Source organism: Piliocolobus tephrosceles, chromosome 7 (genome assembly GCF_002776525.5).
Source record: "Piliocolobus tephrosceles isolate RC106 chromosome 7, ASM277652v3, whole genome shotgun sequence".
Taxonomy (NCBI): domain Eukaryota; kingdom Metazoa; phylum Chordata; class Mammalia; order Primates; family Cercopithecidae; genus Piliocolobus; species Piliocolobus tephrosceles.
The window spans coordinates 14,360,610-14,386,067 of record NC_045440.1 but is presented as its reverse complement, the minus strand read 5'-3'; the positions used below and the strand labels follow the sequence as shown (position 1 = coordinate 14,386,067).

Genomic DNA, 25,458 nt, shown 5'->3' with positions numbered 1-25,458 from the left:
AGAATAAGGTTTCGTTTGGAAGAAGGCACAGTTAGAGCAATGAAAGCTGATAAGCCTCTCTGCTTACGTGTAGTGTCATTGAAGAGGCAAATCTAGATGCACATTCATTTATTTTCAAAGGTCTTACTTCCTGACCATCTTGAGCCTCTCACCTCAGCTTGTCTAGTCCAGTCCAGCTCAAGAGAGTGTAATTTTCTCTTTACATCTGGATTACAGAAAAATACACCACGGGCTTATTTCCATGTGCAAATGGGAAATGAGTATTTATCAACTTTAGAACATAGGAGTACTTAATTCAATGATAAAGCATACAGTGAAGACAGAAAATGGGATACAAGTAGAACAAGGAGATAAAAATTATTACCAGAATACATGAGAAGATTTGGTTCATCAAAAAGAGAAAGCCCAACACCAAAAGAGAAAACCAAGCGAAGGATCTAAAAGAAAAATTAATAAATATTAATTGTCAGAAATTTAATGACTGGATGCTTTAACCTCATTATAATTTGAAAAACAGGTTAAATAATAATGATTTGCTATGTACCTACTCTTATTATGCAAATTTAAATATATTAATGGTACCCAGTGTTTAGCTGCAAAAAGTAGACACTGACACGCAGTAAGAGGAAAATGATCGCATATATTTGGAGAGCAGTACAGCAATAGTTGAACAAAAATACTGTTTAATGTTTAGTCCCTTTGGTCAAATCCACTTCCAGGAAGATGTTCTATAGAAGTACTTACATCAGCATATAAATATACTTAAAATGATGTTCATGGCAGCATTGTTTAAAGTTGTAGAAAAGTGCACAGCTCAAAACACTATGAATAGGAATCCTAAATAAATTTTGAGAAATAGATTCAATTCCACTAAATTACTGAAAATGTCAGTCTCTAAAGTGTTTAAATAGATAAATATCCTTAATATATTATTGAGTAAAATATAAAAGCATATTCCAGGATATAGGAAGATCCTCTCTCTGTTTCACACTCTAAGTCTATGAATGCATATGTATATACACAAAATATATATGTATTTGAAAACACAAAATACTAATGCCTCAAATACAGAGGTAATGCAAATATAAAGGAAAGCACTGTTAATATGCAAGTTTGAGGTTTTATTGGGTATGAAAATCTATTGTCGATGTTCATCACTACTGAGGCTTATGACATTAAACTGCTTCTTACTAAAACAATTTCCCATATAAATCTATCAAATTTATGGAATTTGAATATGTTGCCACTCTAAGTACAGTATGAAGACATTTTACTTCAGATAAATTAAAACCTTATGATGTTTATTTAATTTTGTTAGCATTTTGACATCTATATATATGGGAATAGAAACATCGATATATTAAATGGATTTTTTGAAAGGAGTTGTGATAATAAACATTGAGCCATTCAGTCAAAAGAGGAAACGTTTCACAATTAAAGAATTACTACTTTCAAAACAGTTTTCTAATCTCCATATTTTTATTCCATAAAATTCCTGTGAATATGTTTTTAAAAATCTGAACTCCGAGGGTTTCTTGAACTTTCATATTTGATTATTATGTATGTAACAAAGGTTGTGAATGCCTACTTGTGTCTTACAGGAAATCAGTAAATTAGAGGAGCGTGTTTACAATGTATCAGCAGAAATTATGGCTATGAAAGAAGAACAAGTGCATTTGGAACAGGAAATAAAAGGAGAAGTGAAAGTACTGAATAACATCACCAATGATCTCAGACTGAAAGACTGGGAACATTCTCAGACCTTGAGAAATATCACTTTAATTCAAGGTAAAATGTCTTGTCATTCCTCCAGAAAATGACATATATTAAAATATACTGATACATGCAAAGATTTGATATTTGAAATCCTGTGGTTTGAAATAAACAGTTTTTGAGCATATATTTACTGCAGATACCCAGAGGAAAGAATATTAAAATCAGATCAAGACAGGGTACGATAACCAGTAGCCGGGTGTCATTTAAATAGAAAGGGATAAGCCAAATATATCTTAAGGTCTAATGATTTTCTCATTGTTAAAAACTACCTCATAAGTACCGAATACAAGTTTTCTGTAATTACAAGTTTCTTCACATGTTCACAAACCAAGCTTGTTAATATTGTTTTTTCAAAACTTTCAGTCTTTTTTACTTCTTACCTGACTGTATTATTAATTAAAAGGATCCTTTGAACTCTCCAAAATAATGATGGATTTGTCCATTTCTTCTGCAGCACCTCTTAGTGAAAAAAGGTGAACTAAATCTAGCCTGCTGGCATATATTCTATATGGTATATAGAATATATAAGAATTTCTCTCTCTACCAATATTACCAAAGATATATATATATATATGCACTTTCAGTTTTGGCTTTACATTTTAGATATTTTAGTTTTAGCTTTACATTATAGATTTTTTTCTATATTTTGATTTCAATGATTTGCAGGTATTTTTCTATATATTTCACTGCAACCTTTTGCCTTTTGGTATCCTTTATTTTAGGTTTGTCTCTTGCAATGAACACTTACCTTTTCTTTTTAAAAAATATATAATCTGACCATCCCTTTTGACTGTATTTATTTCCACTGTCTTATTTTGTGCTCTGGTTTTCTCTAGTTTATTTTGTGTTTCTTTTGCTTTCCTTTATTGCCAATTTTGGCAATAAAGATTTTTCTCTTGGTGAATTTTTCTCTCTACCAAAGTTACCAAAAAGGTTTTAGAAACTTTGTAGTATATTTCTAATTTTTATTGATTATTGACCTTAACATTTATCTTTAAGTCTATAGTTGATCAGTATTTTAACGTTCATCCTAAAATACACAAGGAACTGAAAATGCTTTGATTATCCTCTTTCCTAGTTTCCTGCTAATATTTTTGTATAGCTCATTCTATTTTATTTTTTTAATTAAGAACTTAGTCAATATTATTTTTCTTTTTTTATACGGACAATATTGTGGAGCCCTAATTAGGGAAAAGTAGTCAGGCTGGTAGAACCAGGGAAGGCAAAAAGAGAAAGAAGATAAGCTATAAATCTGCCTTTCTTCATGGTCCAGAACATGTAGGTCCTTCCTGCATGAAACTTATCACCAGATACCTGCAAGTTAACCCACTGTAACCTTGGCTTATCAGTACTGCACAAGCTCTCTTCAGCATATGGTATAAACACTGTTCTATAAAATCTTCAGCAAACCTTTCTTTCCTGGCAATCAGTTTCTCTTCTGCTGGCCTGCTTATTGCCTGCTTACAACGTATTTTCCTGCTTTTGCTAATAAATCTGTCTTTCTTTATCTACAACCATCTTGGTTAATTATTTAACTCTGCACCACTGACTCAGATAGTCATCACTCACCCACAACAAATATTTATTTAAATTTGCCCATGAATTTACCAGTTGTTGTCCCTTCTAAATGCACCTCAGTCATTTCTTCTGGGATTATTTTGCTTCTGCCTGAAGTATATCTTTTGGAAGTTTATTTAGTGAAAGTAAATTGATAATGAAACCTTCTGATTTCATTTTCTCTATTTTGTTTTGATCTTTGAAATTGTTGTACTACATACACACTTCTTAGGTTGACAGTTATTTTGATTACTTCCATCAGTGTGCTGAAAATATTGGTCCCCTGGCCTCAAGCTTTTCCTATGGTTCTTAAAATGACTGCCACCAATCAGTTTGTCATTCTCTATGTCTTTCATATCTGCAGTTTTACTTATCTGTGTTTTTGTACTGATAATTTATCCATTTAACATTTGTTATACTTCTTATATTAGTAGATTTATGTCTATCAGTTTGTGAATATAACCAGCTTCATTCACTTTGACTGTTGCTTCTTCACAATTCTTTCTCTCCTTTCCTCTGTAACTCACATAAAATTCATATTGGATGTTCTCATTTCAGCTTCCATGTCTGTTAAGCTCTATTTCATGATTTTAATATTTTGTCTCATTTTATATCATTAGCAACTAGAAAAATAGAACTAAGAACTTCACGTGATTTCATTTCAAATACATTAGTTTGAGAAAATTAAGAAGCCTAATAATCAAGTGATGACAATGAAAAAAAAATAAAAACAAGTCCCAGAAAACGATATATAGATAATTTTTACTTCTAATGCTTATAGTTAGTAAAATTAAATAATGTAAATTTACAGACACATAAATATGTAATAGAATGGTTGTTTTAAAATTTAAGAAAATGATAAAAACAAAATTCAGGGTAATGTTTATCTGTGAAAAGGAAATAGATGAATGAGATGGGGGAACATCTAGGTAGATACTGATTTCTTGCATTGTGATGTTGCAAGGATATTTTCATTGTTGTTGTATTTTATAACTTGCTTATACAGAATACATATCACATATAGTATTTATCATAGTGAAGCAGATGATAAAGAAAAATTTGAATTAATCAGATTTTTCTCTAACAATTAGATGCCTCCACTTTGGATTTCAAATAAATGTTCAAAGCTTTACAAATTCAAAACCAAATCCTCGCTTCTTAACTGGCCACCCCCATCCGCTTCCCCAAATCTGTTGCATTTTCAGTCTTTTTGATGGTTTTGTCATTTTCCAACTACCTGCTCACTCCATGATCTTGGAAGCCGTCTTTGACTTCCCTGCTCTCATTCTCTATGTAATCCATTTGTAAATCCTACTAATTCTTATTTCATACAATATCTCAAATCAAACTTCTTCTCCCTCTCTATTACTACTCTCATTCAAGCAACCATATCCCAGTCTGGGATCCATTTCTCAGTTGCTTTCCCCTGCCTCTGCTCTTAGTCCATTCTAAATAGAGGAAAAAAAAAAACAAAAAACAAAGAAACAAAAAACCATGCTATGTAAGAAAACACACAAATTACTAGATATGTGTGGTTGTGTGGTTTCTCTCTCTACACTACATGTGTCTTTTCTCTCTCGGGCTTAAATCCTCCAATATCTTCTCATTAGACTTGGGATAAAATTTAAACTTCTACTTGGTCTGTCACCTGTCTACTTATCTGCCCTAATTTTCTAAATCTTCCCTCTGTCATCCTTCAGCCTTGCTTGGAAATGTGGAAGAATTAAGTGCTATGAACAAGTAAAAGTTAATAAAGAGAAAGTGCTTGTTTCATTTCATGCTGTCCATAATGAACATTAGACATTTTCTATTTCTCTTGAAATGTTCTTCTCTACATCCCTTCTCCTTCTTGGCTCCACTTGAAGTTACCTCCTCCACCTTCCACCATTCTCATTCTAACCTCCCTCATCTCTCTCTACCATGATTTCCTTTAATCTCCCCATAGTATTTACCACTATATGAAATTATGTCATCTCTACCTTTGCTTACTTGTTTAGCTTGTATCTTCTCCAGTAGAACGTGAGCTCTGTGAGATTAAGTCTTCTGCTTCTTGTCTACCTCTGCATTCCCAATGCCTGTCAGAGGGCCTGGAAAATAGTGGGAGAGGAATTATATATGTGTTGAGTGAATAAGTGAAACTAACACTTTCTTCTTAGCAAGTTACACTCTGTTATAGCGGTGTCATTCTTCCTGGTTTGCAAGCTATCAATTTTAATTATTTTATATCTCCCAAGACCACTATTAGTTCTCAATGTTGTGTGTTCTCTATTCCCTTGTCATTTCTTTATATCCTCATATAAATTATTCTTATCACTTCTTTGCCAGAGTTGCAATTGTTTCCTGCCCAGACTGTAATACTTTTTGCACCCTTGTAGAATATAGCCTTCCTAAAGCAAGTGTTAGATTGCATAAAGACTCTCTGTTGCCCCCTCATTAGACATACTATTTTGCCTGTAGTACTCACGGTCTTCTTCAGTGTGTCTCTTAACTAATCTTGAATGCTTCATTCCCTCCCTTGTCTTTTTTGTATATCAAATATTTCAACTAATTTGACTGTGATTCTAATGTACCCAGTACCTTGTGCATCCTGCCTCATGTCTTTTCCTTTATTTGAAATATTTTCTCTTCGATTTGTATTTGAAAGTATCTTATTTATCATTCAAAGTCCATCTAAGAGGCTACTTCTCGCATGAAGCTTTTGCTGGTTCTACCAATAGTAAGGCCCAGCTGACGTTTATTTCTGTCTTAATGGAGAACATTAAGTATTCTCTCACAAGAGAATTCTTAATGTGACAGTTATGTTTAAAAGTATCTCATATTCTCTTCCAGAACAGTTTTAACTCTTCCTGGACACAAGTTACTTCAATTATAAACTATTCTTTATATCTCTTATAGCACCTAGCCATAATGTATATATTAATTAAATTATAACTTAAGAAGCATATTTTAGAAATTAATGAGTGCTTTATCCTTTATCATGTGTTGATTGTAGGATGAGTGTAATTACACTGTGTTCTCTCTTCCCTTATATTAATAATCACTAAATAATTATACAGTTAAAAGAGACAAAGATTTTTAATACATTTCTCAAGTAGTTATAATAATAATTAGACTCTTAAAGAACTACGTACAATTTCATTGTGGAAATGGTGAAGTAGAGTTTAGTGGAGAGTTGGGGATAACATGATTTAAAGAAGCAAAGATGAACTCTAGAGAAAGGTATTTAAGAGAAATAAAATATAATGTGGCTCTGTGGTGAGAATAGCTAACATTTTGTTTACTTGGAAAGATTTTAGATATATTGGCTTCCTAGGGTTTAAGAGCACCAAAAAAGAAATATTGATTTTTGTAGTAGAGAAAATGAAAAAGCAACTGAGGACATTTGAATTTGGAGTTTTGTACAATTAATTACTGAGATTTTAACAGCTGAACTATAGGCTTATGCCTGTAATCCCAGCACTTTGGGAGGCTGAGACCATGTAATCCCAGCACTTTGGGAGACTAAGACAAGAGGGCCATTTGAGCCCAGGAGTTCAAGACCAGCCTAGGCAAAGTAGCAAGACCCTATCTCTGAAAACAACAACAACAACAACAACAACAACAACAACAACAACAAAAACCGAACACTTAACAAAAGGAAAAAACCTGAATTGTGAGTTTATCTAACCACTGTGTAAAGGAAAAACTCAGCTCAGGAATAATGGAAGAAAAGACACGGAAAATGAAGTCAATTAAATTTAGAATATAGTAGCATAGGATGTAAGGAAAGAAATGAAATAAATGTTCTAGTTCTGATTTTACCCGACTAGCTTTAAGACCCTGAGAAAGTCACTCTCTGACCCTCTATAAATGTGTTTAGTTAAACAATATTTAAAGTGTCTTCCAGATTAAACATATCTAAATCAATGAGAATGAAAACTAGAAAAAAAAGATGCAGCTTTAGGCAGCAATAGACTAGAAGATGTGGCAGATTTTTATGATGATCTGAATATGAGACAAGATTGAAAACAAAGTAGAAAATTAATGCTCATAATAAATAAAAACTAGAGAAGCATAGCTCTGGAAACTTAGTCAGATATTGTTAGTGCTATGTTATCTGAGGATTTTAAATGATATGATACGCCTGGGTTTGCTTTTCTAGTAAATTGGGTAATTTTGATCTATGATATTGATGATTATCACATATTATATATCAGTACTTTTTTGTGGTTATATAGAAATCTTAATTTTCCTTTTTAAGAAATGATCATGGAGGAAGCTAAATAGTAGATTTTGTGTATGTGTTTTATAAAGGCAATTCTTTATGGCAGATTTTTGTGATCGTATTTATGAATTATTCCTATAACTATAATTGAAAATATTAAAGATGAAAAATAATGTAAATTCTATGGCTTATTGAACTAGAGTAAATCATATATTTTGGCCAATATTAACCCAGTTTTTTTGACATATATCAGCAAGGGAGCTGACAGGTAGCATTTTGTCCATTTATTGATGCCACGAGGCAGTTATTATGTCAATACGGAACAAAATTTTGAAAAGACTGAATGGAAACTACAAACAAAGAAGGTGACTACAAGAGACTCTGAGTCTTTATTCTTTTTTCCATAATATGGCAGAATAGATTACTGTATTTCCTTAATTTGATGGAGACATTGCAAAACAGATTCTTATCAAAAAGAAGAAAGCCAACACTGAGGGAAATAGAGGTGAAATAGACAAAACGCATTCAGACCAGATAAAAAAGCTCTAGCAATAGTCTAGCTGTGTGACGGTGATGACGTGAGCTGCAATGGGAATGGAGGGAGGTTAGTTTTGGAAGGTGGCAAGGTAGTGGATACTGTTCTGAAACGTTCTGCCTCAGAAACTAAGAGTAAAGTGGTATATAATGTTATTTTATTTCCCCAATGTATCTAAAAGACACCTAAAACATTTATTGAGATCCTTCCAACATTTTGTTAGAAACAGTAAAAGGGCTATAACAACGTACAAAAATGAAACATAATAAGTGAGATTAATGTTACATGAAGAATAGAATAACAATAAAAATGTACATTCAACACGCCTAGTTAGAACTCTAACAAAAAGCTTTACCTGTTTTTCTTATTCTAGAATTCGAATACCGGGTATCAGTATTTGTATATAAAAATACAGAGAGGGATCTTTAACACTAAATTTTGTAAAATAACACAGATGTATTTGCTGTGATTGAACTAATACTCCAAAATTAAAGCTGTATGCAGTTCTCATAATTATATGTAGTATAATTGAAAGGATAGTTAGTAATTAGGAGAGTTCCTTCTACCTCTTACTTACCAAAGAAGTGGTGAGAAGTCCATCTAAGAGGCTAAGAGTCTAGATCTATTCTCTGTGTCCCTTGTTTCTTCTTGTTTCATGTTCTGGTTTTTCCTGGAATGTCTGAGTCTTGCTTTGGATCCTTAGTTACTAAACTGAAATCTTTGCTTGTGCACTTTTTTCCAAACACCATCCTTGAATACTATCACTGTGCTTCCCTTCAATTAGTTCCACAAAATTCATGTTGCAAACTGAATGTCTGTCCTGCTTGCCCCCCTCCCCTCTGATTCATCACTGTGTAGTGACGAATGGATGCAGCTGTGTTCATGGTTATGCAGGTTAAATCCCTTTTCTTGGGAAGTATTACATTCTTCTGCAGGGAATAGGGAGCACATACAAATTCCCCTTGATATAGAAACCTGTTTTTTTTTTTTTTTTTGAGACGGAGTCTCGGGCTCTGTCACCCAGGCTGGAGTGCAGTGGGGCCGGATCTCAGCTCACTGCAAGCTCCACCTCCCGGGTTTACGCCATTCTCCTGCCTCAGCCTCCTGGGTAGCTGGGACTACAGGCGCCGCCACCTCGTCGGGCTAGTTTTTTTGTAGTTTTCAGTAGAGACGGGGTTTCACCGTGTTCGCCAGGATGGTCTCGATCTCCTGACCTCGTGATCCGCCCGTCTCGGCCTCCCAAAGTGCTGGGATTACAGGCTTGAGCCACCGCGCCCGGCGAAACCTGGTATTTCTTGTGCAGCACTTAAATATATGTCTCACAACATTTAAGCTATACCTTAACTTATAATACCCTGGTTAATTTCTAAAAGCCCGGTAGTATGTTGTTTGCATGACAATTATGTGGGAAAAAATACACATGCACATTTAGGAAAGAAGTGTTAAAGATCTTTAGTTAAAATAATACAACTATGAATTACATTTTTCCTCATGGCTTTTCTAGGCTTCTATATTTCCTGTAAGTAGAGTTGCTTTTATTATAAAAATACAATTAAATGTGTGTCCAATGCTGCATATGAAGAGAAAGGGGCATTCTATTGAGAAGAGTAACGATGTCTTGAGCCTCTACAACTCAAATTGTACCTTGAAAATAGGACATACCAGAGGAATAGACAGAAGTAGAGTCAATGATGTCAAAATAAGCAACAAAAAAAATGGACAAAATATACTTATTCATGAGATAATCTTTATGTATTTATGTGGCCCCCTCTTAGATTTCTTCAGGTATTATACCTTCACCTGATTAAAATTTGTAAATAAGTGCATTCTAACCAGGGATGCTGTATATAATTGTATGTTTTCCTTGGACTATGTATGTGACCAAACAGTAGCAAATGAAAATGTTTCCTTTAAAATATCACTATGTCCTTATTCTGTGGTAAATCTATGGAATAATGTTCCTTTCTGTTTCTTTCTTTTGCTGTTGAAAAGGAAACTAAGTGTTCTTCTTTAAATAAAGAAGACAGTATTTGCCTTCTGTACTCCATATGGAACATGGTATGTAGGCAGGATTACCTCTGAGTTCTAAAGACATGCTAGGTATAATCATTTTAAAGACATGATGACCAGGTATCTGTTTTGCTGGACACAGAAAATACAAATGACTAAATCGGTAATGTTTAATCACAGCTCTCAGGAGAACCACCTGACAAAAATGATTAGACTGAAGTTTTCCTAGCAGTTTCTCCATATTGTTTATAGTATCTATACCAATCTAGGAATTTGACTTAGGATTTTACTTGAAAAAAGAATTCCTCTACTCATTTTCATCTTCCTGCCTTTCCTCATACCTTTCCCACTCCCTAAGAATTATCTTCCTTCCCCTTCTCTTCGTTCTTGAAAGTACCCCTCATTATCCTACTTTCTCAATGAAGACTTCAGCCATCACCATGCACTCCGATCTCCAGCTCACTGACAAATATCTGAGTTTATGGTCAGTTCCAACAAAATGCTTCTGGTTGTCTACTGTGTGTGAATTTTCCTTTCCCTTGAGGGTATCACAAATGTCTTTTAAGTTCTTACTTACAGATTTTCCATATGGTAGTTAACTGCATATTATATCTAACTCAACGTCTAACTGCCTAGGATGCGTACAATGCTAATGCGACTTTGTGCCAGCCTGCTGTCTTTTCTCTGCCCCCAGGTTCTCAGAACATAGAAAAGTGTGAGGCACACTCACATTTAATATCTTGTTAGGTTGTTTGTTTTGAGGCAATGTCATCCTTGTTAGCATAAGGCATTATATTCCTGAATAGCAGAATACTCCTCCATTCATGAAGTTTGGTCTTATACATTTTCTATATTATTGTACAACAAATAAAAGACTTTAGATTTCCTTAGATAAGTATATTGACAGATGATTAACCCATGTTTCCTATGTTTTATAACTATGATCAATAACTGTAATTTTTTTAAAGGTCCTCCTGGACCCCCAGGTGAAAAAGGAGATCGAGGTCCCACTGGAGAAAGTGGCCCACGAGGATTTCCAGGTCCAATAGGTATGATAATTATAGCTAATCATATATTGTGAAAATAGATGATATACATCCAGGTACATGTATAGGGGAGGATCGCTATTTTATTTATATCCTGCAGAGGGTGTGTGTGTGTGTGTGTGTGTGTGTGTAAATGTTGGTGGGGGGTAGTAACTGTTCTAGTAGCCTAATCATATAATATACTAAATGATAACCATTACTCATGCTTTTTGAAGAAAATAAATGCTTCAACCAGAGTAACCAAATGGAATTGTTCATAAGTCTAGAGAGTGACATGTATATAATAGATAGCAAACAGTATAAGGCAGACGTAACCTTAGATCATATGTGAAGGGGAGTACAAAAATTATCTTTGCATCAAATAAATCATCTTCACATTTGCAAGCTATCTCATTTTTAAGGCATAAAAACTCACACTAGTAGTGAGTTATGAATCACAACCAAATTGGACTATATTTCTTATGTAGTATTTGGAATATATCTGTTTAAACTAATGAAATCTGAATGTAAATATTGGCTAAAATAGGGATGACATTTGTCTTTGCTGACAGTCATTCTCTGTGCTTTACTAAGAACAAAACTGTTTCAAATTGTTTTCCTCTAAGTTGTAATCTTGAAAGAAATATTTTAGAAAACGACCACAGAAGACACAGAAGAGAGAACATGAACTTGCTTTGCTTGAAAAAATAAAAAAGATAATAACATGATTGTCATGTTACCCTTGGCTAGAAATGAAATATCCTGCATGCTGTTTGATGATAGGAAGTATATTGCAAGGTCTAATTATAACTAGAATGGTTTGTGTTACCAAAAAAATGTCTAAATACCACGTACTTCATCTTATTTTTCTGTCTTTTCCTGATATAAAAAGTTCTTCTTTGTGAACAATATATTGACTAGCCCTGGTCACATCAGAAAAATAATTTTTGACAATGAAAAGCATGAACTTGATAGCTACCTAAGCAGATATATGTATATGTGTGTGTATATATATAGTGTGTGTGTGTGTATGTGGCATATTATATGTGAAGATAGATGATACATCCAGGTACATGCGTTTTATATTATGTATATAAAATAGCAATCCTCCCCATATATATAATATGCCAGGTCAGATGGTACTGGCATTGGTGTGCTTTTGAATGCCTTGCCAGGAAAGAACTTTTTTCAGGAAAGCCTTTCTACTTGACTAATGCCAAGCAGATACTAACAATGTTGCATTAATGTCATAAGCAGGGGAAATAATGAGTATTAAATCTGCTGCCAGACTACTGTTGTCAAGGGTCTGTTACCTCCTCCATACAAACTGCAATTGTCAGAGCTCTATAACTCAACCGTAAAAGTTCAGTCTGGGCTACAGCTTGCCATACAATGCTTCATCTTGGGAAAATCTTCTGCAGCTGTTTCCGAACTATGAATATATGAAATAGAAGGATTTGTAAATTTCAGCTTGTGTCTTTGATTTTTTTTTTTTTTTATTGTAAATTTACGATTTGTCATGGTTTAAATTTACAGGGTAAAAAGTGATGTCATAATTTGTTGCTTTTGGTACTGCTCATTTACACACATAGGCATTACCCAGTTCCTCATAAAAGACAGGTTGAGTTCCTGGGGTAATCAGATGACTCTTTTAGAGTATCAGGTTACCATTTAGTTTGGTGCACTGCAAGAAAAGTATTCAAAATATCAGGCATCTTTCCTAATGCATTATTCCCTGATTACTTGCTACATTCTGTTCATTTCTCCACCAGATTGTCTAACTGCCTTGTATCTGATACTGAAATCAGGAAGCAAAGAGTATATGATGGACAATGATAGTAATTCTAGTTTCTAAACTGGACAGGTTTATTACATCCCCATCTTTACATCCATTTGAGCCTACTAAACTCAGCTTGACCAAATCAAACTCACCTAGACTCACCATGATGATGCAAATATCTGCAAAACCTAAATGGCTGTCCTAGTAGCCTCAAATAACTAATACATTAAATATAGTAGAATTATTACTGATATACTACGGTGGATATTATGTTTACATATGCTTTATTCCCCAAATAAGAACAAATTTGTTTTAGAGGACTATTTCCTTGAAAGCACGTTAGGGAGAATGGCCTATCACTTTTCATTCAAAAAATATGTGCTGAGCATTTTCTCCAGGCCTCGTGTTCTACAATACCCTGTAGAGTATGTGTAAACAGATACAGAATCTCTGAATTCACAGAGCTTCCAGGATGATAAGTAATAATATAAGTGAGGTAAATGTCATGATCAAGGATTTTTGATCTCATGTGCATTCCTTTTAAGGGGCCAATTTTAGAGTTGTTTTCCCGTGACAACAATGTTTCGAAGGAGAAACAACTTTCTTTTCTAAAGGAATCTCTGTGTGGGCCATCTAAGGAGCTGTTTATGTCCATGTGATCAATAACAAGGTAGTTTGACCTGTAGGCATGGAAGGGGCTACCTACATGAGATGCCCTGGGAGAGAACTGAAGGCTCCTCTGACTGCAAACTTTTCATCATCAGCCAATACTATTTACTTTCCTTACATAGTCTGAATTTTCCACCATAGGAATCGTGTCTCCGGAAGAGAAAATAAAGCTCATCTTAACCATGGATATTGGAAGAGAGGAACCATATTTTATTAATGTTTATATCCACATATATCTTTACCCTGGCCCACCCCTTCCTATAGGCTGTGGCCCAAGAAGGCCTCTCCCTCAGGCTTCAACAGGGACAGGATCCCTAAATATACACCTGAGTAAGGAACATTGCCTGGCTCCAGGCTGTCGCTCTACGTCTGAGTGTTGAAAGCGGGTTTCTTCTGGAGGTAACAAATGGTGCCAATGAATCAAACAGTGTCACTGCTAACTGTGTACATATCATTAAATAAAACTAAATTTAGAAGCCTTTACAACAGGCTGGTGAAAATGATGAGGATGAGGAGGAGGGGAGAGGAGAACAAGAAAAGCTAACATTTACAAAGTATTCATTACATGTCAGGCAATTTTCTAAGTGGTTTACATGTATGATTTCTTTTAATTACCACATCAGCCTGATGATGCAGAAACAAATAATACACCCATTTTACAGGTGCAATGCACAGGGAGGTTAAATGACTTGCTCGAGGTCAGTCAGCAACTGGTAAGTGGCAAAGCTGGTATTTGAACCCCAATAGGCATGAGTGCAGAGTCCATGCCCTTAACCAGTCTGCTACATTGCAGAAAGGAGCCAGAACAGAGCAGGACACCTAGGATGTGTGAATAATTATCAGACCAGCTTTACGTAAGTGATTTGATCACTGGGATCTTATGGAACTGTCTCTGTAAAATGATGGATGCTGATTGGATGATGTCTAATGTCTCTTGGAACATCCCATGGCTGAGATTCCGTGTAATTGTACTTATATTATCCACAAGTTAGAAGTAGGTGCCAGGCCCTTCCCATTGCCACAGATTATTGTAGAAAATTAGTTAATTGCCTCCTGAAAGCCTCAGGGAATCTGATCTTATGCAATAAAGCTCAACAGCGGTGCTTATATTTTGGGGACAACATTTTCAAACATCATTAAACAAACAAGTCACATAACTCCATAGGCCATATAGACTCTGCCTAACCATCTCCCAGAACAGAGCTCTATGACTGCCTGATTTCTATGCAGGTATCTCATATGCTTCATTTACAGATTTATTTGCTCACCCATTGAAAATGTACTTATTTGTAGTTGAACAACCTTGATTTTTAGTTGAACAGCTATGTTCTGAGCATCACTGTCAGGTACTTGAGAAGTCAGCATTGGAGGGGCTTCTCTGATGCTCCTGTCTAAAGCAGGCACCATGGCATTCTCCAGTTTTTCTAAAATTATAACCCCCAAATTACCGTCTTTCTTTGCTACCTTTCTCACTATCTGTCTCTCATTGTTTCTCCACTCTGGAAGATCTGTTTGGATAAGGATATTTTTAACTCCAGGAATGTACTGAGACTGGCACAATATATATTTCTTGAATTAATAAAGGAAATAGTAAAAGTGGAGGTTACTTCTGAATGGCACTCTACAAAGAGTAGGGGAATGTTTTCAAATTTTTTAAATTGGCAGAATTTACTGTCAGTGTTTTTATTTGTAAATTTGAATGACAGGTCTCAGTAACCACAAGTGCAGAAGTCTCACTACCTTGCTTACATAGTGAAGGAAGGTATAAATATTAATCAGCGTGTACTGAGAACAGATGTTAGGTCTTTGTTAGGCTGTGTGCTATGAAGTCCAGCCAACGTATACTACTTCGCAATTAAACTGAGTTGAAATGTCCTGACTTTACTAATAGTTCTATACATAGTTTATCACTTTATTGCTTTGGAAGTTTGCTTAATTTCTGTTGGAATCAAAGTTTTATACTGGATTAATTAATATTTCTTACTATTAAGAATAATATACTTCTTAAACTGAGCGCTTCTTAGAGGGAAGTTAGCCCAGTTTTAGGTGTCTCTATTAATAAACCTGAAGAAAAGATTTTAAAAATATATGTAGTATATATATAAACCCTGTCTTCTGGAACTTATGAACTAAAAGTAATATTCCAAAATGCTGGTGTTGGGAAAAGATGTGTAATCAATTTCTTACAACGTGCCTCCCCAAGGGATCAAGGGAAACTGGGTGAATGGGATCTCTCTGAAGTGATAATGACAGAAAATAAGATGCCAAAACTGTTACAATAGTTTATCAAGAGCCACTGAACTCTAGGATAAAATATTTTATTTCACAGGAATATAACATTTTCTTTTGTATGCAGTTGTTATGATCACCATAGTAATATTGGGTTAAAAAAATAGCCATTTTCAGTTTTAATTTAAGCATATAAAACCCTAGATTTATTTCAGTATATAGTACATACTCGTAAGTAAATCTGTGTATCATGTGTGTGTGTGTGTGTATGTGTGTGTGTGTGTGTATGTTTACACTGGGATTACAATGAAATATGTAAGAAGAGGTCCATGATAGATAAAGTAATATATTTCAGAGCCAATACACCAATTTATTTTGTAAACGCTCATTGATTCTTTACATTGCTTGAGTTGTATTTTTTTCTAATGCGAATCTTAAGAATTCAATTTTCAGCTTATACATTTTAAAGTTGTCATTTCAGCTACAGCAAAATCCTGCCATTTGATGATTACTGGTTGACTACATAAGTCTTCTGGTTAAAACTCCAAGATCTATGTTTTCTAATGTGCTTTTATTTCTACTAACAATATGTCATTTTTTAAATAGCTGCAATGTGCTGAATGTACTAAGGTTTATATTTATTGCTTATATTATCTTTCAATGTCAAACATTAAATTTTAGGAAAGATACTATTCCTTCATTTGGAGATTCTCTAATTTCATATTCACTTATAAAACTAGATGTTTTCATTATGCTGTCAAGTCTGTATGAAAATGAATTATTACCTCCTTTTTTTCTTCATTAATAATGTAGGTCCTCCAGGTCTTAAAGGTGATCGGGGAGCAATTGGCTTTCCTGGAAGTCGAGGACTCCCAGGATATGCTGGAAGGCCAGGTATTAAGATAATGTGTATTTTCTTTATGGAATATGTAGAAGAAACACCAAATAATTTATATATATATACATAATGTTATATATGTAGTATATATATTTTTAAATTCTTGGATGATAAAAAGTGGTCATTGTGTGAATACTAGTATTCACATGCAGTTATTTTGTGTTCTAAAAATGATTTCTGAAATCACATTTTTGAAACTGACTTCTGTTCACCTGAGGAAAGTTTCTATATCCCAAAGGAAAATCATTTTAAAAAACACACAGGATTTAAAACTGTTCACAATAATAAATCATCACGAACAATGATATCCATCTTTGAACAAAGACAGTTGAAAGACTGGCAAAGAAAAAAAAAGAAGCAAAGTATAAATACCCATTTAACCACAACTTGCCAGACTTTGTGAAGTTACAGTTAGCAAAATACGGAGAAGTCTGAAATCCTATCCTCTGCAAAATAAATTGTCTGCTATTATCTACTAGTGCTTAATCATCAGGGTTGTTCAGCATTTTGAAATGTACACGCATGATGATATTATTTACATCAGCTCTGCCAGCAGCCTAAGCTTGAATTGCAAACTTTGAACAGCAATTTTAGAAAGAGCTAGGCTTACTGTCTCCTAATTTCAAAGTGAATAATCATCAAGAGAATAGAGTCAGACCAAGTGCAGAGGTGAGCACTTGTAGCCCCAGCTATTTGAGACGCTGAGGCGGGAGGATTGCTTAGCTCAGGAGTTTGAGACGAGCCTGAGCAACATGGTGAGGCCCTGTCTCTAAAAAATAAGAAAAAGAAATAAAAGGAATAGGGTCCCTATCACTGAGGTATTTTAAAAATACATTTTATTTTTAGAACAGTTTTACATTTATAGAAAAACTGCACAGAAAGCACAGCGAGTCCCCATAACCACCTATGCACACATGGTTTCCTCTGCTATGAACATCTTGCATTAGTGTGGTACATCTGTAACCATTAATAAACCAACACTGATATATCATTATTAACCAAAATCTGTAATGTACATTAGTGGCCACTGTTTGTGTTGTACATTGAATGTGTTTCAGCAGAGGTATAATGTCATGTATCTATCATTATAGTATTAGACAGAAGAGTTTCACTGCCTGAAAGGTCCCCTGTGCTCCACCAACTCTGTTCCTCCCCACCACCATCTCTTGGCAGCCACTCTTCTTTTGACTGACTCCATAGTTTTGCCTTTTCCAGAATGTCATATAGTTGGAATCATATAGTATGTAGCCTTGTCACGTGGACTTCTTTCACTTAGCAATATGAATGTAAGGTTTCTCTATATCTTTTCATGGTCTGATTGCTCATTTCTTTTTTTTTTTTTAAGATGGAGTCTTGCTCTGTCACCCAGGCTGGAGTGCAGTAGCATCATCTCGGCTCACTGCAAGCTCCGCCTCCCGAGTTCATGCCATTCTCCTGCCTCAGCCTCCCAAGTAGCTGGGACTACAGGCTCCCACCACCATGCCTGGCTAATTTTTTGTATTTTTAGTAGAGACAGGGTTTCACCCTATTAGCCAGGACAGTCTCGATCTCCTCACCTTGTGATCCTCCCGCCTCGGCCTCCCAAAGTGCTGGGATTACAGGCATGAGCCACTGTGCCTGATCGCTCATTTCTTTGCATTACTCAATACTATTCCATTTGATGGATTTACCACAATTTGTTTATCCATTCATCTATTAAAAGACATTTTGGTTGCTTCAAAGTTTTAGGCTGGGCGTGGTGACTCACACCTGTAATCCTAGAACTTTTGGAGGCCAAGGCAGGCAGATTACTGAGGTGGGTGGATCGCTTGAGATCAGCAGTTTGAGACCAGCCTGGCCAACATGCTGAAACCCTGTCTCTACCAGAAAATACAAAAATTAGCCAGGCATGGTGGTACATGCCTGTAATCCTAGCTATTCAGGAGGCTGAGGTGTGAGGATCACTTGAACCCGGGAGGCAGAGGTTGCAGTGAGCCGAGATCATGCCACTGCACTCCAGTCTGAGTGACAGAGTGAGACCCTGACTCAAAAAAAAAAAAAGAAGTTTTAGATATTATGCATAAAGCAGCTATAAACATTAATGTGCTGGCTTTTGTGTGGACACAAGTTTACCTAGGAGTGTGATTGCTGGATCAAATGGTAAACATATGTTTAGCTTTGGAGAGGATTATTTCATTCATTCAGCCAGTCCACACAACTTGATGAGGGGTCACTGTGTGCTGGAGATAAATACAGCACAGCTGCTGTTCCTAAGGAGCTGGAGACAGAAAAAAATGCATAAGCAATTAGCTGTAATGCCATGCGGCAAGTAAACCACCTTGGTGAGGTTGGACAAAATGCTGTATGGAAGTAGAGAGTACGGAGTGAGTAATTCCATACCGTAAGAAAATGTGTTACATAGAAAATAGTGTTTGTTAGTGCCAGACTAAAAGAGGCCTAGAATTTCTTTAGGTTTGTATTTCTCAAACTATAGGAGGCATTGGAATCACCACGAGGATATGTTAAAACAGCTTACAGGACTCCACCCCAGAGTTTCTGATGTGGTAGGTCTGGGATTGGGCTTGTATCCTCACCAGTTTCCAGGTGAAGGTGATGCTACTGGTCCAGGGACTATGTTTTGAAAACTATTATGTTTAGGTGGAAAAAGACAGCGGAGAAAAAGCAATCAAGCACAAAGAAAAGCAAGGTCAGAGGTAATAAGTCTCTTGACAAAACATATACTTAGGACATCGCTTCTTATTAAAAGACACCAATCTGGTAGAGATGTGAGCAGCAGTGCTGGGTGCTGCTCTAGTTGTACTGCAGACTAAAAGAAGGAACAATACAGTCTCTCCTCTACAAGAGTCTGAAGAAGGTGGTAAAATTAGAAATAAGTCCAATAATTGTCAAAAATGAAATATGTAAAAACAGGTCCATGATAGATAAAGTAATATATTTCAGAGCTAAGACACCAATTTATGTTATAAACACTCTTTGATACTTCACATTGCTTGAGCTGTAGTTTTTTAACAGCCTGGACTATGTGAATGACATCGAAAATGCTATCAGATTCTGAAGCAAAAAGTTCAAAAAGAACATCTTCCATCTATTTTCTTCTCTTCTCCCTCCCACACTCCTTTTCTTCCCACCTTGCCCTTTCCTTCTACATGGATTAAGTACACACTGTTCATAAGGATACAGTGTTAGAAACAGGGAAATGGAAAGTAAATAAGACAGTCTACAACTGAAAAGATACACAAACATGAGAAGAGAAAGATAAGACTTCATATTTTCTCCATGCATAGCAGATCTACAGAGTAGTGCATTTATAAGACCTGACATATTTACTTCAGAAAGTTTGGAGGATTTAATTGAAGTGAAACCTTGCATATCTTCAAAATCCATAGAAGGCTCTGTTCTACCTTGTTCAACAAAGTAGAACTTTCAGCATGCAAATAACGTGCTTCTGTCCATTTTGCTTCTTGAAGTTCATTCAAAGCCTGATTGTGTCCCTCAGGGTAAGTTATGGTGATTTTCAGGATTATCTAAAATATTAGACCATACACAGTTCATTTATTAATTCAACACATTTACTGAACATTTTCTCTGTGTGATTCATGGAGCTATCTACAGATGGTTGAACACATGAGTCTGAAGTTTTGAGGAGAGGCCAGAGATTAAAAGACAAAGTTTAGCTATGATCATATAAATATTCTTCAGAACCCCTGATTTTAATAATATTTTATGGGTAGAGAGTGGGAAGGTACAAAGAGAAGAGGCTTAGCATAACGCTTTAAGTAGTTCCAGAAGTACAGGCTGAGATGAACAAAGTAGCAAATGGAAGAGAAGTAGCCCAAATGAAGAAGAAAACCCAGAGAATAGAGCATGAAAAAAGGCAAAGACAGAGAGAGTTTCAAAGGTGTTCAAGGTGAGGTCTACCAAAAGCTCTTTGCAGCTGCTGCTTCAGGGATGCTGCCATTGTTCAGAGCAGATTCTGTGGGGTGGGGTGATAACCAGATTAGGGTATGTGGAGGAGGGAATGGTGGATAAGCGTTGGAGATGCGGTACAGCCAACTCTTGAGCTGCCTTGCTATGCAGAGGAGGAGGAAGAGATGCACTTTTAATTAGTTTTGTTTGTTTCATTGTTTATTCTTTGAAGGAGGGATCTGAGTACCATTTAAATGCTTATGGAAAGATAAGATAGAGGAGGAGTGGCTGAAGACAGAGGAAAGCAAAGCAAAAAGATAGTGTAGGGTTAATGAGAGGGTATAAGGTGAGGAATTCAGGGACCAGGAAGATGCACTAGGCTTAGGAGAGAGGATGATCACATTTAAAAATAGCTTAAAAAAACGGGGGGTGGAGAGGCGGGCTACAGCTGCAGAAAATTTGGTTACTATGATTAAGGCATGTATGCAAAAACGTCTAACCTAGTATCTGGCTCATAGAAGAGGCACTTAAAAATGCTTGACATCATGATGATGTTATTGAAGACACCTCCTCTTAGATTCTTTCAAGTTAGACTATCCTCTTACATATGACCTGGTTCTTATTTTTAAATGGCTTTTAGAAATATAAGTTACCTTTTTTAAAAGAGTAATACATAGGACAGGAGATAGTTAACTCTAGGTTTGGACCAAGCCCTTGCATTCATTTTTTACCAAAGGTATCATTCTGAGGGGCCAGTTCATTCCTCTCCTTTAGAAAGGATATTTTTGATATTTTCAAGAGTGAAAAAAATTTCCAAGTATCATCGGTAAGCAAATCTCTGAATCATGTTAAAATGATACAAAACATTTGTTTATTTATAAGGAGATAAGGCATTTCATTTTACCATCTTTAAGAGGAAAAGTCACAGTGGTGTAAGAACAAAAGCAAAATAAAAACATGAAACTAATTTTGTATTTATCACAGAATCTGAGAACTACAAGGGCCTTTTGTGGGTCAGTGCTCTGGCTTAAGCATGTCTGTTCTGAAATATCTAAGACAAGTTGCTGTGTGAAAAGGCTTCTAAGAACAATACATAGTTTCTTTCTCTTTTCTCATTGTGAAGATAATGTTGAAATAATGAAATTAAGCTGGCTTATTATGTTCTCTTTTATGAAAAGAATTAGAACTGATCAGTTACACTTTAACTCCTCCCTTCCCAAATTTTTAACAGTTTCTTAGATCTTTTTCCTCTTGGACAATCTGAAAATTTGGTACTATATTTTATTAAAGCATGCTGTCAAAAAATAGGAAAGGTTTTGGGTGCTTTGTGGTAACAACGATTTTTGCCAATTTAACAGTACCTGAAACAACTCAATTACAATTAAGAAATGAATGTAATGATATGAAGTATAATCACATTATGCAAAGCAATTAGAGAATTAGAAATTTGGTATTATGACCCTGATATAAAATGGCTGGCATTTCATTAAATCTTCAAAATACAATTTCAATTGGGAATAATTTTTACTTTCTAAGTGCCTCAAGTCTCGTGCTACTAATTATATACATTATATTATATATATATATATATATATTTTTTTTTTTTTTTTGAGGCGGAGTCTTGCTCTGTCGCCCCGACTGGAGTGCAGTGGCCTGATCTCAGCTCACTGCAAGCTCCGCCTCCCGGGTTTACGCCATTCTCCTGCCTCAGCCTCCCGAGTAGCTGAGACTACAGGCGCCCGCCACCTCGCCCAGCTAGTTTTTGTATTTTTAGTAGAGACGGGGTTTCACCGTGTTAGCCAGGATGGTCTCGATCTCCCGACCTCGCGACCCGCCCGTCTCCGCCTCCCAAAGTGCTGGGATTACAGGCTTGAGCCACCGTGCCCGGCTATATGTATTTTTTAAGTTGGTAAATTAGGATCCAAAAATCTTCTCTAAGAAATACATAATGACACATGTTCAAAATAAAGCACAGATGAAGACAATGTAAACTAGAGAAATCAAAAAAACATATAAACACTAAAATTATATATAATTGTACCATAAAAAATGAACTGAGATGACAAAGTTTTTCTGTCATTCCCTAAGAATAAAATCACAGAGAGAAGATTCCAGCTAAGCTTTAGGAGGTAAAGAATAGAAATAAGAAGAACTAGATCTTTTATGTGTATCTTTTATGGGCAAAGTGTGTAATGAACAGGCAACTCTACAATGGAAAGCATTATTTTTTTATTTCCTAGAAGAATAAACTTTAGCTCCGAAAGATTTAAAGACTTGTCCCAAGTCACATACCCAGTAAGTGGCAGAGCAAAATAATTCAACAGAAGGGTTTCTAAATTATTATTATTATTGTCTCAAAGTCTATGATTGTTAAACTACATCCTCTGAGCTCTAGGATGAAAAGTTCGAAGGTTCTCGATTTTGCTGGAGGGAATCAAAAACATATAAAAGATTTTGACTTAGAGACAGAGCACTCGGATCAGTTCTACGTTTGTGTCAAGACAATAATTAGCAAGATCTGATTGTATCTTATGGTTGTTGGAAGAAAAATTACTAGGCAGGAACAGCGCCAATCTTATGAGATGAAATATCTTCTTGCTACTAAAGAAAGATCTGCAGACCCGTTTAAAAATCAACAGTGGGTGAAGTAGCAACCCCTTGGCAAAGACCAAGATCTAGCAATGTTTCTGCATCCATTTGAAGCCCTGACCCTCGTATAAAATATTTGTACCACACCCCTGTATAAATGGATGAGATTTCTCCAAACCAAAGTTGATCATCCTAGAGATGAGAATGCTCCAAGGATCTTCCTTCCTTCTCCATGACTAAGAATCTCAACACTCCCAGAAATTCCCTGGCAGCCCAGTTTTGGGGGATGGTACACTCTAAAGAATTGAAAACCATAAATTGTAATGTGAATAGAAGAATGGGATGTGGGAGCTGATGGAAGGCACTGGACTTCCTGGGGGTGTGAGTAAGACCAGTCAAAGGAAGAGGAGAAAAAGACGATGAATAAGTACAAAACAAACTCCTTATTCTTCAAATTTGCTTGATTTAGGAAAATGGGGCATTTAGGGCCTTGTAAACAATTTGAAATATCACAATACTGAGTTCAGAATGGAGCTTCCTAAGTAATAACTATTATTATTATTAATGTCAATGCTATTACACATTTCAATATCTGTCAGTTCTTATACATTTATATTTTAATTACCTTGTGACAATCTGTCTGCAGTTAAAGCAAACATTGTGAATTGCCCTGATTAACAACAAATATATTTTTTCTTTTCTCAAGGAAATTCTGGACCAAAAGGCCAGAAAGGGGAAAAGGGGAGTGGAAACACACTAAGTAAGTACATAGTATTTTGTTTTCTGTGTGAATTCTTGTAATAAATAAGTCTATGATACTAGAGATCTGGGCTTGAGGCAAATGTTGGGAACTTCAGCACAGATCCATAGAGACTGTATGGAAGCCAAACATAATTTTCTACAAATAAGCATGGTAATTGGGGTAAAACAAATACGTTCTATTATACAACTCTTTCAATCTCATTATCCGTTTGTCTTTTGTTTTTCTGATGAACACTATTTTCTAAATACTCCACATAGAAAATTGTTCAATTTTCAAGTCAATTTCTATCCACTGAGGAAAAATCAAGCTTATGAGTAGAAACAATTACAACCTCCTTCCTTGCTAAATGACCCCTTAAATATAAGAATTTGGACAGTTTTAAGAACCCTGAAAAATTACCACTCTGAGGCTGGGGCTTTTTTTTGTTTGTTTATTTTACTAAAAACTTGAAATGTGGTATTTCATGTTCTAAACCTTTAAACCTGCAACAGAATAGATTTCACAAGAATATTTGTCAATCTAATGCTGACCTCATGTTACAATATAAACAATCTGCTAATTGGACCTTAAAAACTGAGTATTAGATGAGGTGTCTTCTATCTGCCATGCTGTAAGTCAATTGTTGTGTCTTGGCTCAATGTATACTGATATGATGAAAGGATTATGAAGGGGAATGTGGAGCGCCCACTTAACGTCTCAGAATCAAAAGGCTTCCTGTTCTGTGTTCCCAGTAGAAACTACATGTGATGGGTGGGTGTCTATGTGTTCATGGATAGCTGATACAAACAGGGTGATCATATTTAATCATCAGGGGTCTGTTTCAGACAGATAATGGCAAATCCTTTTATGTACCAAAATCTAGCAGTTTTTAGTTGTAATCATTATCTAGAAATATACAGTACCAGTTTCTCTGCCTTACAAAACCTAATTATTTTAACCTAGTACTGTGTAGGTATGCCATATTTAGGCAAAGTAGGGCATGCTTGTAAATACTAGCCATTAGAGTAGTCGTTAGTGTAATCATGATGCTTTCAAAGTACAACAGAGATTTGTGTTTCTTCTGAGTACTTTAGTGTTACTTAATGAGTATGATTGTTATTATTATATTAAAACAAAGAAACATTAGTCTGTCTTTTCTCCATTGTATCCATTTGTTCTTTAAAGTGGTCACTTTTGCCTGCTGTGTAGTTTTTTTGTTTGGTGTTTTTTGTTTGTTTTGAGATGGAGTCTCACTCTGTCACCAGGCTGGAGTGTAGTGGCGCCATCTTGGCTCACTGCAACCTCCACCTCCTGGGTTCAAATGATTCTTCTCCTGCCTCAGCCTCCTGAGTAGCTGGGACTACAGGTGTGCACCACCACGCCCAGCTAATTCTTGTATTTTTAGTAGAGATGGGGTTTCACCAAGTTGGCCAGGCTAGTCTCGATCTCCTGACCTTGTGATCTGCCCACCTCGGCCTCCCACAGTGCTGGGATTACAGGCATGAGCTACTGTGCCCAGCCCACCTGCTGTGTATGTT

At 35.6% G+C, this 25,458-nt stretch overlaps 1 protein-coding gene across 4 annotated transcripts in view; it reads left to right on the top strand.

The window, feature by feature from the left end:
- Positions 1 to 25,458, top strand: part of MSR1 (macrophage scavenger receptor 1) — a 79,611-nt gene that overhangs the window by 23,622 nt on the left and 30,531 nt on the right. For all 4 annotated transcript variants that reach the window (XR_002733125.2, XM_023219167.2, XM_023219168.2 and 1 more), the window contains 4 exons: positions 1,602 to 1,788; positions 11,051 to 11,131; positions 16,599 to 16,679; positions 23,885 to 23,938. Coding sequence is in view for 3 of the 4 variants with exons in the window: in XM_023219167.2 (XP_023074935.2) it covers positions 1,602 to 1,788; positions 11,051 to 11,131; positions 16,599 to 16,679; positions 23,885 to 23,938 (403 nt within the window). In the remaining variant the exon portion in view is untranslated. The remainder of the gene's footprint in view (positions 1 to 1,601; positions 1,789 to 11,050; positions 11,132 to 16,598; positions 16,680 to 23,884; positions 23,939 to 25,458) is intronic.